We start from the raw sequence: 12,839 nt of genomic DNA, 5'->3' as shown, positions 1-12,839 counted from the left end.
TCTGTTTGACCTCACTTTCTGGACGTGAAATCTCTCCCACTCTTCCCATTCTTTCTGTCTTTCTTTTGGCATCACCTTGAATATCAAGCTTAGTTCAATGGCCAAAAATTTGCCTCCGAGTGTTGTAGCAATGCCATGAGGGCTGGTTCTGTGACTAGCTGCAAAGCTTCAGAAGCAACGTTTGTAAGAAGAAGGATGCTCTGGAGTGAGGGAGGTGGCCGTCATCTTAGTACTGAGGAGCATGATTTAAGAGGGGAGGTTTGAGCGTATAAGTCACATGTGCCACTGGGGCTCTAGGGACAGGTTTTCTGTCTTCAGCCACTGCACAGATGTGCAATTTCCTGTAGCAGTGTTAATGAAGTTCTGCCATGCCTTAGGCTGTGACCGAGCACATGTGTTCCAGTTGCGTTAGCAGAAGGCCAAGTGCCCTGGGCCCCTTCAAGGAGGGGTGGCAACTGTCTTTTAGTCTTCTGCGGTGCAGAAAAATGCTGTAACTGCCCCAAAATTTCCATGACATGAGCTAACTCCTCTCTCGAGTTCTTCTCATGAGCATTCTCCCATTGCTTAAGCAGAGATTTGGTGAACAAATTACTGCAGTCACAAATTATTTTTCTATAATGGAACGTAGCATTAAACTAAACACCGGAGATGAAGACAAACAAAACAAAAAAATCGGGGAATAATCCTTAGCTTGCAGTGAATTTTGCAAAACATTGTTGAAATTAGGTTTTACTGGAACAAAAATGTATTTATCACATCTGTCAACACTGGAAAATTATGTTTAAATTAGGACTTTATTTTAAACCCCGAAGATGACCCAGAAGTGATATAATATTTATAAATAGCTTAACATACACAGTATAAAAATACATTTAGCCTCATACTATTGAGTCAATATTGAGTCAACAATATTCTTGCCATTGTCATATATGAGGGGAAATTAGTTTTACCTTCCTTGCCAACAAAACAGAGAAAAAAAAATTAAAACTATGGAGAGGAGAGCAACAGCAGCCCACAGGACAGACCGTGTTGTGAAAAGGGGCACGAGAAAGCAGTGCCCACCAGAACGGGCCACCCTGATGCTGAAGGTTGTGTAGAAGCAAGCCAGCACCAAAGCTTCTGATCCCTGCCACTGTGCACCAGCTTTGAAGCTACAGTCTGCTCAGATGCTGATCCCTGCCCTGAGCCAGCCTGCTGGGATGCACTGTGGATGGGTGGCTCTTTTCAATGTCTTCACTCTGTTGTTCTTGGCCATGGCTTTGACTGGAATGCAGACTGCAGGAAAATTCTTGTGCCAGCTCAACTTCAAAGTAAGAAATGCTCTGTGAGTGCAATACAACACACTGTGCAGGTTCCTCTGACAAGCCTGAGTAATGCAGTGTGTAAATTCAGCCTAACACCATCCACTCTGCTGTCTTATATGGCCAGGAACACCAATGGGGCCACCAGCACCAACATCATCCCCAAGTACTTGCTCAGCCCTCATTGTGCATCCTGGAGGCTCAGGCACTGAGCTCAGCTACTGAGTGGTACCAGGATGTTTTGGGGTGTGAAGATCTTAAGCATCCCACCTGCTGGCTCCATCAGGATATATGCTGGGGATGGAAGCAGTGGGCAGCAGTGGATCATGGATGCATCTAGATGGGATGCTGGCTGGCTGCACACAGAGCTATCGCTGGAGTAGCAGGGAGCCAAGCAGGAGATCATGAATAATGCTGTGAATCCACTCAGAGAGAAGAGATGGTGGGAGGACATTGGTAGCAGGAGGCTCTCAGTGGCCGGGAGCCATGTGGTGACATGGGGAGATAAGGCTCATGATGGATGGACCTCAGAAGGTTTGAAGGCTTTTGTTCTTCTTGGGTAAGCAGTCAAATATTCACACAGATAAGCTTCAGAAATGCATCTGATTAGAAACTCTTTGTATGTAAAAATGCAGGGCTGGAAATAGCACAAGATATTTCCTCTGGCACTTCATCGTTCAAGGGCTTTCCTTCACCAGCACCAGCATGCTCGGACCCACCCATGCAAGTAACTGCAGGTCAGAGCACAGTGTGCTTGGGCACTCTGTGCTTTGTCATTGTGGTCCAGGGCTGCAGGAAGCTCTGAAGGGACCAGTAGGTATCCTGAAACTTCAAATTGCAGTGCTTGAGAGGAACGCTTTTGGAGAGTGCATCATTTCCTTGGAAATTAATTATAATATGCTCTACCCCCGCGAGTTTCCTTGTACCATAAGTTGTTTAAACAGTTTCTCATTACACATTTCCCATTCAGATGAAAAACAAACCAGAAGGCCTGAGGCATCAAGGCGGGTGGGAAAATGGAAATCCTGCTCTTAGCATTGGAGCAGGCACGGAGCAGCTCCCAGCTTGGGACCCAGGAAGGTTTGGGGTAGGTAGGGGTAGGTAGGAGCAGTGAGGCTTGTGTCTCCATAGGAAGTTTTTGGGTGACCTAAATGCATTTTGACTTCACCGTTAACCAACCAGTCAGTTATGTGGGGATCCTGTTGGAGCATGCCTAGTCTTGGGATGCTGCAAGGAGGACCAGATCCCAGCCTCAAGGGTAATGCAGCAGAGTGCTTTCAGGGAGACCTTCACCCATCTGTGTTCAGGGCTCATAGCTTCCCTGTGTTCCTCCCCAAGCTTCCTGGGTTGCTATTTATATCTTTGCCCTAATGAGTCCTCCATCCTCCCCCAAGTGTTAACTTCTTCCTTGCTAAGCAGTGCTTGCAGTTTACATTAGAAAGTTGTTTATGTTATATAGTTTTGTGATAGTTTCCTCCTACACCCCCCTCCCTTCCTTCCCCAATAAAATCAAAACGGCATGCTTGGCAAGGCCCATGAATAAAGGTGGGGGGCTGAAAACCCAAACACTTTCTGGTGAACCCAGTAGGAAATAACGTCTCTCCTGAGGGACACTAAAGACTGAGCTCATAATAGTAGGAAATAAGTGTCCACCCTAAGCGACGAATTGCCTACTTACAACTACCTAGTGTAAAATACAGATGTCATGCAGCAAGCCATGAGACCTCATGGGATGTAGAGGTGTCTTCCTCACTAGTTGGAATGGATGGTAGCAAACCCATTTGTGTGCAAGGCTCTGTGTACTAAAAGTTGTATCAGGTTTGCAGGGAAATGAGAGAAAAATTAAAAGGCAACAGTGTTTTGAACTCACCTAAATGGGTGAACAGCAGCAGAAGGCAATACAAACCCATTATCCTGACTGCTCCCTGCAGAGGAAAAACATGCACACAAAATCCTATTCATTATTCTCTTTCTTATTTAATGCTAAGTAAGTCATTGAACTTTACTACTTGATCTATCCATTTTCTTTAATAGTAGTGCTGCAGGAAATCTTTTGCTCCTCAAAGGGGGTTTCAAGTTCCTCACTGATATCATACAAAAAATACTTGGAATGCATGAGTAAAAAATAACTGCATTTCAAAGGGAGGTTGAGCCACGCCAATAATGATAATTTTTCTCTTCTGAGATGCAGCACCAAAGAGTGGAGGTCAGAAGGAATTCAGAGCGCCACTGTTCTCCTTCCAGGGACTTTATCTGGAGACAGGCACAGTGACAGACCCCGCATTATCTGCTCCTGGTGTTAATGGCATGCATTTGACAACCTCAACAGTTTAATTTATCAAGTGTCTCATAACATAAAAGCAAAGAAATCCATACCATGCAAAAGCGTGAGCACATTCAGTGCAATTAAAAAGTATCTCATCAATGCCCAGCATGCTCTGCAATGTTACCTTCTTTGTTATGGTGATACACAGATGTTCCTAAAAGGCACCTGAGATGTTCTAGAGTGATGAAAGCATTATATAATGAGATATATTAATGGAAACAATCCAGCCGTGACATTATTCCAGGCTTTTTTTTTATCATTGCATTCCTCGCTCCTGCATGAGTGGAGTGCACAGAAATAAAAGCAGTGACGTTTCTTCCACCAGAAGACACGCATAATGTGAATTGCTCAAAGTCACTAACAGGGCCCATCAGTGTCAGAACACTGTGCAAACAGAGCTGCTGCTCCTGGAGAATTATTTATCTGCTGGCTGTGGCTTGGTGCCATGCCACCCCCTCGCAACTGAGGACAAGCTTAGTTCTCAACTACTGCTGCCACCAGCTACCTGAGCTGCACTTCCAACCCCCTTGGTCCAAGGCTCTGCCAAGGGCTGACGAGTCAGTCTCATGATCTTCCCTTGGATGTAACTATACCCTGAGAAGGCAAAATAACAGTTCAAAGGGTACTTGTATGGATCTCAGCTTCTGCAGCATCACCAGACACAAAGCTTGTGATCTCATCCAATAGATCGAAATCAGGGCAACCAAAACAGATTGTCTCAGCCTTGTCACTCTGCACCTTCCCATTTCCCTCAGGCCATTATCCGTGTTCTTGCAATCCATGCAGACCAGCTGAAATAAGCCTTTCCTGGAAGGCCTTGTTCTCCCCCCAGTGAGCCTGATGCTTGTGTGTCTCCAGAGGCTCTGCCAGCAGGGACATGCCATAGGGTTGGATTGGCACTGAAAACTGCAGATGTGCTCACCCAGCTCCCAGCTTGCTGGCAACCAACCAGCAGCAAAAAAGAAACAAAAGCTCTCGTGTGGATGCTCTTGGGATGATATGAAGCACTGTTACAATACCTGTTGTTATTGGCAATTACTGCATCTGCAGCTGTCTTACTCTGAATATTATGTTAAAGTTCCAAAAAGCCTGAATATTTTATGCAATCCTATTGGTCTCTGTTGGTGCTGAGAACACTTTAATGCACTTAATTATCCTACCTCTTGTAAGCTACAGAGTGCTGCTATCAATCCTCCTGTTTGTGGTGACCATGGAAAAGAGTGAGGATTGGCTGCAAGTGGACCTTGGTGTGGCCATCTTAGCTCCATGTGCTGCAGCCACCATCCTGGAGCCAGTTGGGCTGCCTGTCCTGTCCAACACCCGCTGTAAGGCTGGTCAGTGCCCTGTGTCAGCGTTTCTGGCTGCCCATGATGTTCTAGCTTGGGCTGTAATCAGGTCTCCCTGCTACCCAGTTGTGAGGGCACTGCCTGCCAGGGAACTCATCCTATGTTACTTTCAGTGGCGTAAGCGAGCTAATTGAGGCTTTATTTGAAGGCTCCCAAGCGAGTAGTTAGGGGAAGAGCAGACAAACATCACATCCCTCCTTGAAAGCTGGGCTCAGAGAGCAACCGGGACACTAAACAATGGTAGCTTTGTGGACGTCTCCCAATTTACCTGCTCCTGTCCAAGAGGAAGCACCCCTCCCTCCCCAGCACAATGGTTGGTTTGGTAATCCTGAGCAGGGGCGTAGGTTGGCACAGGTCTTTGTGTCACCGCGCTCGCCTTCCTGGAGCGGGGTTGGGGAAGAAGCGTCCAAGTTCCCACCTCCACCATGGGTAGAGCACCCCACTGAATGTAGCAATGAGGGGAACCTGGAGGGAACAGCAGCCTCAAGCCCTCAGGCTGCATGGAGGAGACCAGCATGGAGCAGCATGGCATTGGAGAGGCACTGAGGAACTTCCAGGCAGAAAGTTGTTCTCTACTCCCTGCTAAGAAAGTGTGCCGGGGGCTTCTCTGAATCTCTTGCTCTTAAGAAGTCCGGAAATTTTGACCACAAAGTACTTAAAAGTTTTTACCACATTGCAAATTGTTTGTCAAGAGCTGCTCTGTTACGCCAGAAATATTTTATTGAAACCAGAGGGTATTCTGAAATCCCGCCTGAAGGAAACAACTGCCAGCCCCTTAAGGGGCCTTTAAAAATGGATTTTTTCTGCCTGCAATATTTATCCAACCAGCAGCTGCTGAGATTTTGAGCCCCATAGTGCCTCTTTGCTGTATTCCCTTAAATATACCTTTCACAGCTCTGTGCCAATGAGTTTAGGACCAATTATCAAAATCATTTTGGTGAGAAGTCTGAATAGCATGGCTTTGAGAGAGACATGAGGCAAGGTACATCATTGCCTGGAGGTGAAGAAGAGTGGCTGATGGCTGGAGCACAGAACCAGGAGAAAATCCCCATTTAATCTCATTAAGGGTAACAGGATTTGGCGCGTTACACAGGATCAGAGAGGAAAGGCACACCAAAGTGCCCACAACACACCACTGCCTGCAGCAGCGGCAGAATCCAGGGTACACTTCTGCTTTCCCTTTCAGGTTACTGACCTCGAGGTCAGGGTATTTTCTATTTGTTTGGTGTGTTTGCAGCTGGCACTAACAGCATTGAGCACGGTGCCCATCAGGACGGGGCATAGCTCCTGTCTGGGCAGAGCCCTGCTGGGCGCCAAGGCAAAGCGAGCAGCCAGCAACATGAAGGAGCGTGCAGCCAGCTGCCAGCAAGACAAGATGGCGGTGGGCAGGGGAGGGAACGCATGCCTGCTGCAAGCTGAGGCCTGTTTACCGTTAATGAATCCGAACTCTCTTGTTTACTGTCCCTTGTTAGGACCACAGATGAGGCATGAGGCCAGGCCGGGGAGGACTCTGGGTCACAAAGCTCGGCGTGCGGCGATGGCCTCGGCAGGAGGGCAGCTGCTGGGGGAGATGCAGCCTCCACTGGTTTGACAGGCATGTCTGCTGGGGGCTGCTCAAAAAGTGTCAAAAATGTTTAGGAGTGCCTGGGGCACGTGTCAGCTGCCAGGCAGCAGGTGGCACCTCTTAGATCATGTTTCTGCAGCGTGTCAGCCTGATGTCCCCCTATCAGAAGTTGTAAGACTTTCCCAGAGGAAGGCAGCACCTCCAGTATGGTTCCAAAGCCCCCAGTTTTGCAAACAGGTTTGCTTGCCATCACCACCTCTCTCATCCTTTTCCCATCCTGTGGCTTTTCCCAGCCCAGTCTGCCAGCCCCTGGCGAGAGCGAACCGCCTGCTGCGGCCGTTCCTACCAAGTGGGCAGGCAAACAAAAAGCATATTGATTCCTTCCGTGAGCCCATGATTACAAATAGTGTTGATCTTACATTACGTGCGGCTGTTTACCCGGAGAGGAGGACTCCTTGCTTCCTCCCCAGGCGTTGAGGAATTTGGCAGGCTGTGAAAGCGAGTCAGTGGTGCATAGGGGAATGCTCCTTGGGGAGAGCGTGCTGAGCGCGATCCCAGGAGATCGCATTAGCGCTCCTGACACGATCAAACAGAAAGTTCCAGCTGAACAAAGGGTTTTGAGGACTCAGGCTGAAATATTAGGAAGGTGTGTGCGTCTCGGTGAATTTGCTTCACTTCCCTCGTTGATGGGGCTGTAGCAGAACTATTTTTAGGTATAATCCTTCAAACAGAACATGACTTCTCCTTTCTGATTAGCACAAAGCTGGCTGCTAGTCAAAGGATAATTATTTCCCAACACATCACCTAACACACACCGACAAACAAAACACTTATTATTCAGCTATCCAGCGTTAACTGTTGGTTAGCGGTTAACATTTTCTTGACAGCTTTGAATGGGACTAATTGCTCCAGCTTCATTAACAGAGGTCATTTACTGCTGGAAACAATACTTTTGTGGAGATAGTCTCTCCAAAAAGATTAGATTATCAGGTCAAATTCTGCTGCCAGTGGCAGTGATGCCTGACCGCATTTGGCCTCAAGAAAGCCTGCTCCTTTAGTTCATAGCTGCACAATTTCCAGCCCTGCAATTGATATATTACATAAAGGAAGTTAAGTGCACTCCTCTAGACAGGAAATTACAATAAATGAGGAAAGCGTGTGGCACAAGGAAGGTTTGCAAAATAGCCATTTAAAAGTTATTAATAAAAGTCAACTTCAGATAGGGTTTAGCAAAGAAAAAAATAACAAGCTGCTGAAAAAGTTGTCCCTTTACTTGAAAACACATGCTTACTCAGAAGGGAAAGCAGCTGCTCACAGAAGCAGCAGAGCGTGCTGCATCACCAGCCAACGGCTGATGCTGTCAAATCCTGTATGTACTGTGGGTGCTGCTCAGATCATAATTTTAAGCCACATTTTTTGGGCACTGTTTCATTGGTTCGTCAGTTATTGCTTGGTGTGAATCTACAATCAGTTGACGAATGGAGTCACAGTTTTGAAGTGCAGTGAGTTTTCAAGCAGCACTTCAGTACATTCAGACTTTGGAAACATCCATCTCCACTTTTCCTCAATTCCCTGCAGACAGCCAGAAGTAAAACCGGGTTTCCTACCTGACATTCCCACCCAGGCACCTGGAGGGCTGCAGACTGCTGCTCCATCCTGCTGCGCAAATGCTGCCAGAAAGCCACCGGCACCTTTGAAGATCCAGCCCTGACATGCACACGTCTCAGGCGCTCACAACAAATGATTTGGGCCCTGGTAGACACCCGCTGCCTTCCCAGCAGGGATTTGTTTTGCCTTTCTCCATTCCATGAGGCCCGTGCTCTTGGTGGTGACTTCTCTGCACACATACACGTGCAGCCATGTGCTGCCACCTGTACTTTCCGACACACAGCTCCAATTGTTAATCCACGTCTGGCTTTCTTCAAAAAACCCAACACATTGAGCTTTTGACTCATTTTCTCCAGATCATTTCAGGAATCCTGTTAGTCTTTGTGGGCTTGCTCCTTCTCCAGCCATGAAGCACAGCCTGTCCCAAGCACAGTCCATGTCCTGGGGTCAACAAAAGCTTCCCATGCTCATGCACGTGGCCAGCCAAGCGTCCCTCTGTGCTTACAGGGTCACCGTGCCACCCCTTTGGTACCCCCTCATGACAGATCCCCATCTGCTACCAGTTGAGTCCTCTTCACTGCCTATTACCACTCCAGCTTGCAGGCTCCAGGCTTTCCCAGCAGGTCCTTGACTGGCCAGACCTCATTGGGAACACCTCCTGACCACTGTGCTCATGCAGTTGGTCCTATTGTGGTCAATGGGCAGCACTCACCTTGCCTTTATCCTCCTTACTGCTGTGATTCTCTCCCAAGGGATGACCCAACACAGCTATTCAGCAGGATGAGCTGAGTAAGTTCTGGCCCTAAATTTCCCACCTACAGACCCCTCTGACCCAAAACACTCATTGCTTGCTGAAGTCTGAGTACATACGTGCTGGGGCCAGATCCTGCCCTGTCAAACCCAGTGATGGGGTTAAAGGGTTAGTGCTGCTGGCATCAGGCAGTGCTGCCATGCCCTCCCATCCCATCCTGCCCCATCCTATTCCATCTCCAATGCAAGCAGCCACCATTTTTCTATGCCACTGTCCCCTGCACCTGCAGCACCCTGCTGATTTTGCTGGAATCACAGACAGAACCAGGTCTGCAGGGTGAAAAACCAACGTACCTTGTGGTAGCAGAGCAGAACTTGCCCAGCACCTGACCTGCCACTGCAGTGTCTTAAAGACCCTTCCCCACTGTTATCAAGGGAGAAACCACTAACTGCAGCTCACAGTCAGACTCCAGCTAAATCAACTCAAAAGGATTATTTCTCCCTAGTGCTGCTATTTTGTTCTTGCGCTAAATATACAACTTCTCTTTTTTTTACTCTTCAAAATACATCACTAGAAATTGCTAAAGACAAATTCTTTAACTTAAAAAAATGCAACAAATGATTTCCAAAACAAACTGTTGGCTGCTCTCCTACAGATCTCACCTTGGGAAGCACTCTTCCTAGAAGCTGATTTCTAACTTAACTCTCCTTCAGAGTCTAATAAAGCTAAAAACGGCTTCACTTTCATTCCGCACTGACGTGAGCTGTCCTACGCTGCCTTTTTGTTGCTCTGCCTGCAGTAGTGCACTCTGCATTCATTGCAGTAATGAAACATTGATACAGCGTACCTTCACAGAGCACTGAGAGCGGGCAACCTTCTGCACCAACAACCCAGACACACACCCCCCTTGCTGACAGAGCCCTGAGTGTTGCAGTCCCCTGACTCTCTGCCTCTAACAAAGCATGAATACAACCCCAAACGGCACGGTTACAGAAAGCGAGCGTCCTCATTATCAGGCTGGAAACACCTTGTTGTTAGCACTGGTTCTAAGGGAAGTCGGCAGACTTTGGTGCAACAGGAACGCAAGCCAGTTGGGTTTCAAACGCGGTTTTACAATCCCGCGTCAGGCAAAGCCATTAGATAAGTTCTGTTGGTAATCTGAGCCATCTCTAGGGAAAAACAACACTGCTCTTCCCTTTATAGGCAGGTATTGTTTCGAAACCTATAGAGACACGCTTGCTTGTGCTGCAATGGCATTTATTGCACATCGACTAATTACTTACACAGTAGTAAATTGCACCAGAGTATAAATAGGTTATAAAACACACACAGAGGAGAATGGAAACGACACACAAGTGCTAAAATAACAGCAGATTCACGCGGGCACTTGGAAATAAAAATAACAGAAGTCCCTTCAGATATTTTAATTTATAATACGGATGTATTTACAGTACCTTCATAAAATAATATAAAAAGTCACTCTCTCAATAAACCCATAACAGATCAGACAAAAACAGAGATCACTTTCAGGCTTGGTGTTGTTTAAACCTCCATTTCATTTTTAATTTGTTTGTGTGTGGACATGTGCAAGTAGCATCTTCAAATAACTTTACAATCCTTAATACTGTGCAAAAAACAGCTTTGTCGCCGTTTCCCAAAAATGTGCAGTAAAATCTTGTTGTTGCCAGGATGTTTTTTTCCCTCTCCATCTGTAATTACAACGAACAAGCTGCAGAAGGCTCATTAACTCCCCCCTCTCCCTTTCCCCTAAAATACTCCTAACTGTAGGCAAATATGCTGTTTAATATAAACACGGCCCATTTATTCCCCTGTACAATATGCACAGTTTGAGGTAGAAGTTTCCCAGCCTGACCGCTATTGTCTGGCCAAAGAGATAAGCACAACAACTCACTGGTTGCTGATGCAGAGGGGAAGAAAAACAACAAAACAAAACAAAAAGCAGAAGAGTTTGGGTTGTTCGGGGTTTGGTTTTTTTCCCTTTAAAAACAGATCTGTGTTCCTCATTCTTAACTTTGTCATCACTTCTGCTCAGCAGAAGAGGGGAGCACAGCGACCACGGGTTTCGGACAGCTCTCGCATTTCGGCAGCTGAAGCGCAGAGCACCTGCAGCTCCAACCTCAGTTGGAGGTCAGCTGCTTTGCCGTGTGCGTGCAGGACCACTGCCAGAGCCCTCGGGGTCACGACTCGGGCTGCTGCTGCCCTCGGGGTGCAGCCCCAGCCACTGCCCAGCCTCATGGAATCATAGCATCACAGGACTGCTCCTGCTGCTCCAGCAGCTATTGGCAGCGTCCAGGGAAAACTCACCCATGCGATGGGACACAGCTAAGCCTCCTTCCGACCCAAATATAACCTGGTTAGCTTTGGGACAGGCTGTTTATTTGCTCCGTTCTCCGCTCAGTGGGCTTCCTGTTTGCTTTAGGTTCAGATGAGGTATGTCGGATACAATTCACCTGCTTTTATTCATCAGTAAACATGGGCTCTCTCCCCGCTCGTCCCTTGCCTGTGTCCCCAGCCGTGGCCGGCCCCACAAACCCACCCCCCTATACCTTGGACTCCGAGCGGGATGTTTTGCTATGTCTCTCCTCCAGGCTGGACTCACTGCCGCCCCGCGTGCCCCCGTTGCAGTCGGACCACGTCCCCCCTGGGCTGTGCTCAGGGGAGCCCAGGGTGCTGATGAAGCCCCCGGGCAGCGAAGCGGGTTGGCCGCCGGCGTGCAGCCGCCTGTCGGCTTTGCGAGGGAAGCAGAGCAGCCTCTTGAAGGCCTTACGGAAGTCCGGGCTGCGGCAGTAGATGATGGGGTTGAAAGCGGAGTTGGCGTAGCCCAACCAGTTGAAGAAAACAAAGAGCCAGTCCGGCACCAGGTCTCTGTTGAAGACGTTGACAATGTTCACCAAGAAGAAAGGGAGCCAGCAGAGGGTGAACACCCCCATGATGATACCCAGTGTCTTCAGAGCTTTGTGTTCCCTCATGGCCATGACACGGGACGTCTTCCTCTTGCTGGCGCGGCCGTTGCCGAGGATGGGCTGGTGGTGGGGGAGCGGGGGTGGCTGCGGCTGCTCCTGGCTGCCATAGAACCGGCCCTCGCAGCGGTCGATCTTCCTGATCTGCTCCTTGGCCTCCCGGTACACCCGCAGGTACACGAAGATCATGATGAGGAGGGGGATGTAGAAGGAGATGATGGATGAGGCGATGGCGTAAGCCCGATTGGTGACGAAGTCGCAGCAGCCCGGGTCCTGGTAGCACTTGAGCGCCTGAGGGTCCTCGTCCCGCCACCAGTGCATCATGATGGGCAGGAAAGACACCAGGGCGGAGATGGCCCAGACGGTGCAGATGATGCCCTTGGCCCGAGCCCTGGTCATCAGGCTCTGGTAGCGGAAAGGCGAGGTGATGGCCAGGTAGCGGTCGATGGCGATGACGCACAAGGTCTCGATGCTGGCCGTCACGCAGAGCACGTCCAGCGATGTCCAGCACTCGCAGAGGAAGGAGCCCCACAGCCAGGTGCCCCGCACCACCAGCGTGGCCCCGAAAGGCACCACCAGCAGCCCCATCACCAGGTCGGCGCAGGCCAGCGAAGTGATGAAGAGGTTGGTGAGCGTCTGCAGCCGCTGCGTGCGCCCGATGGCCGCGATCACCAGCACGTTGCCGGCCACGATGAGCAGCACCACCAGGGCCATCAGCAGGCTCATGCCCGCCTCCCACTGCTGCGACAGCAGCTCGGCGGACACCTGACGGCTCCCGGTCGGCGCCGCCGTCTCCGCGCCGCCTCCGGAGCGGTTGTGGGGGCCGCAGTCTGGCGGCAGCCACCCATCGCCCATGGCTGCGGGGCGCTCCGGCCGCGCCGCGCCGCGGGCAGGCAGGAAGGCGGCGCCGCCGCCGCTGCCGCCGCCGCCCCGGGATCCGCATGGCCCCGCGCCGCGCCGCC

At 49.5% G+C, this 12,839-nt stretch overlaps 1 protein-coding gene across 1 annotated transcript; it reads right to left on the bottom strand.

Moving 5' to 3' along the window:
- Positions 1–10,422: 10,422 nt before the first annotated feature.
- ADRB1 (adrenoceptor beta 1) lies at positions 10,423–12,732 on the bottom strand (the record flags this gene model as incomplete). Its single annotated transcript, XM_079535208.1, has 2 exons — positions 10,423–10,605; positions 11,464–12,732. The coding sequence occupies 2 exons, from the start codon at positions 12,730–12,732 to the stop codon at positions 10,423–10,425; spliced, it is 1,452 nt and encodes a 483-aa protein (XP_079391334.1).
- Positions 12,733–12,839: the final 107 nt, after the last annotated feature.

Source organism: Tetrao urogallus (genome assembly GCF_951394365.1).
Source record: "Tetrao urogallus genome assembly, chromosome: 5".
Classification (NCBI taxonomy): domain Eukaryota; kingdom Metazoa; phylum Chordata; class Aves; order Galliformes; family Phasianidae; genus Tetrao; species Tetrao urogallus.
The sequence above is the reverse complement of the archived record's forward strand: the minus strand, read 5'-3'. Positions and strand labels throughout refer to the sequence as shown.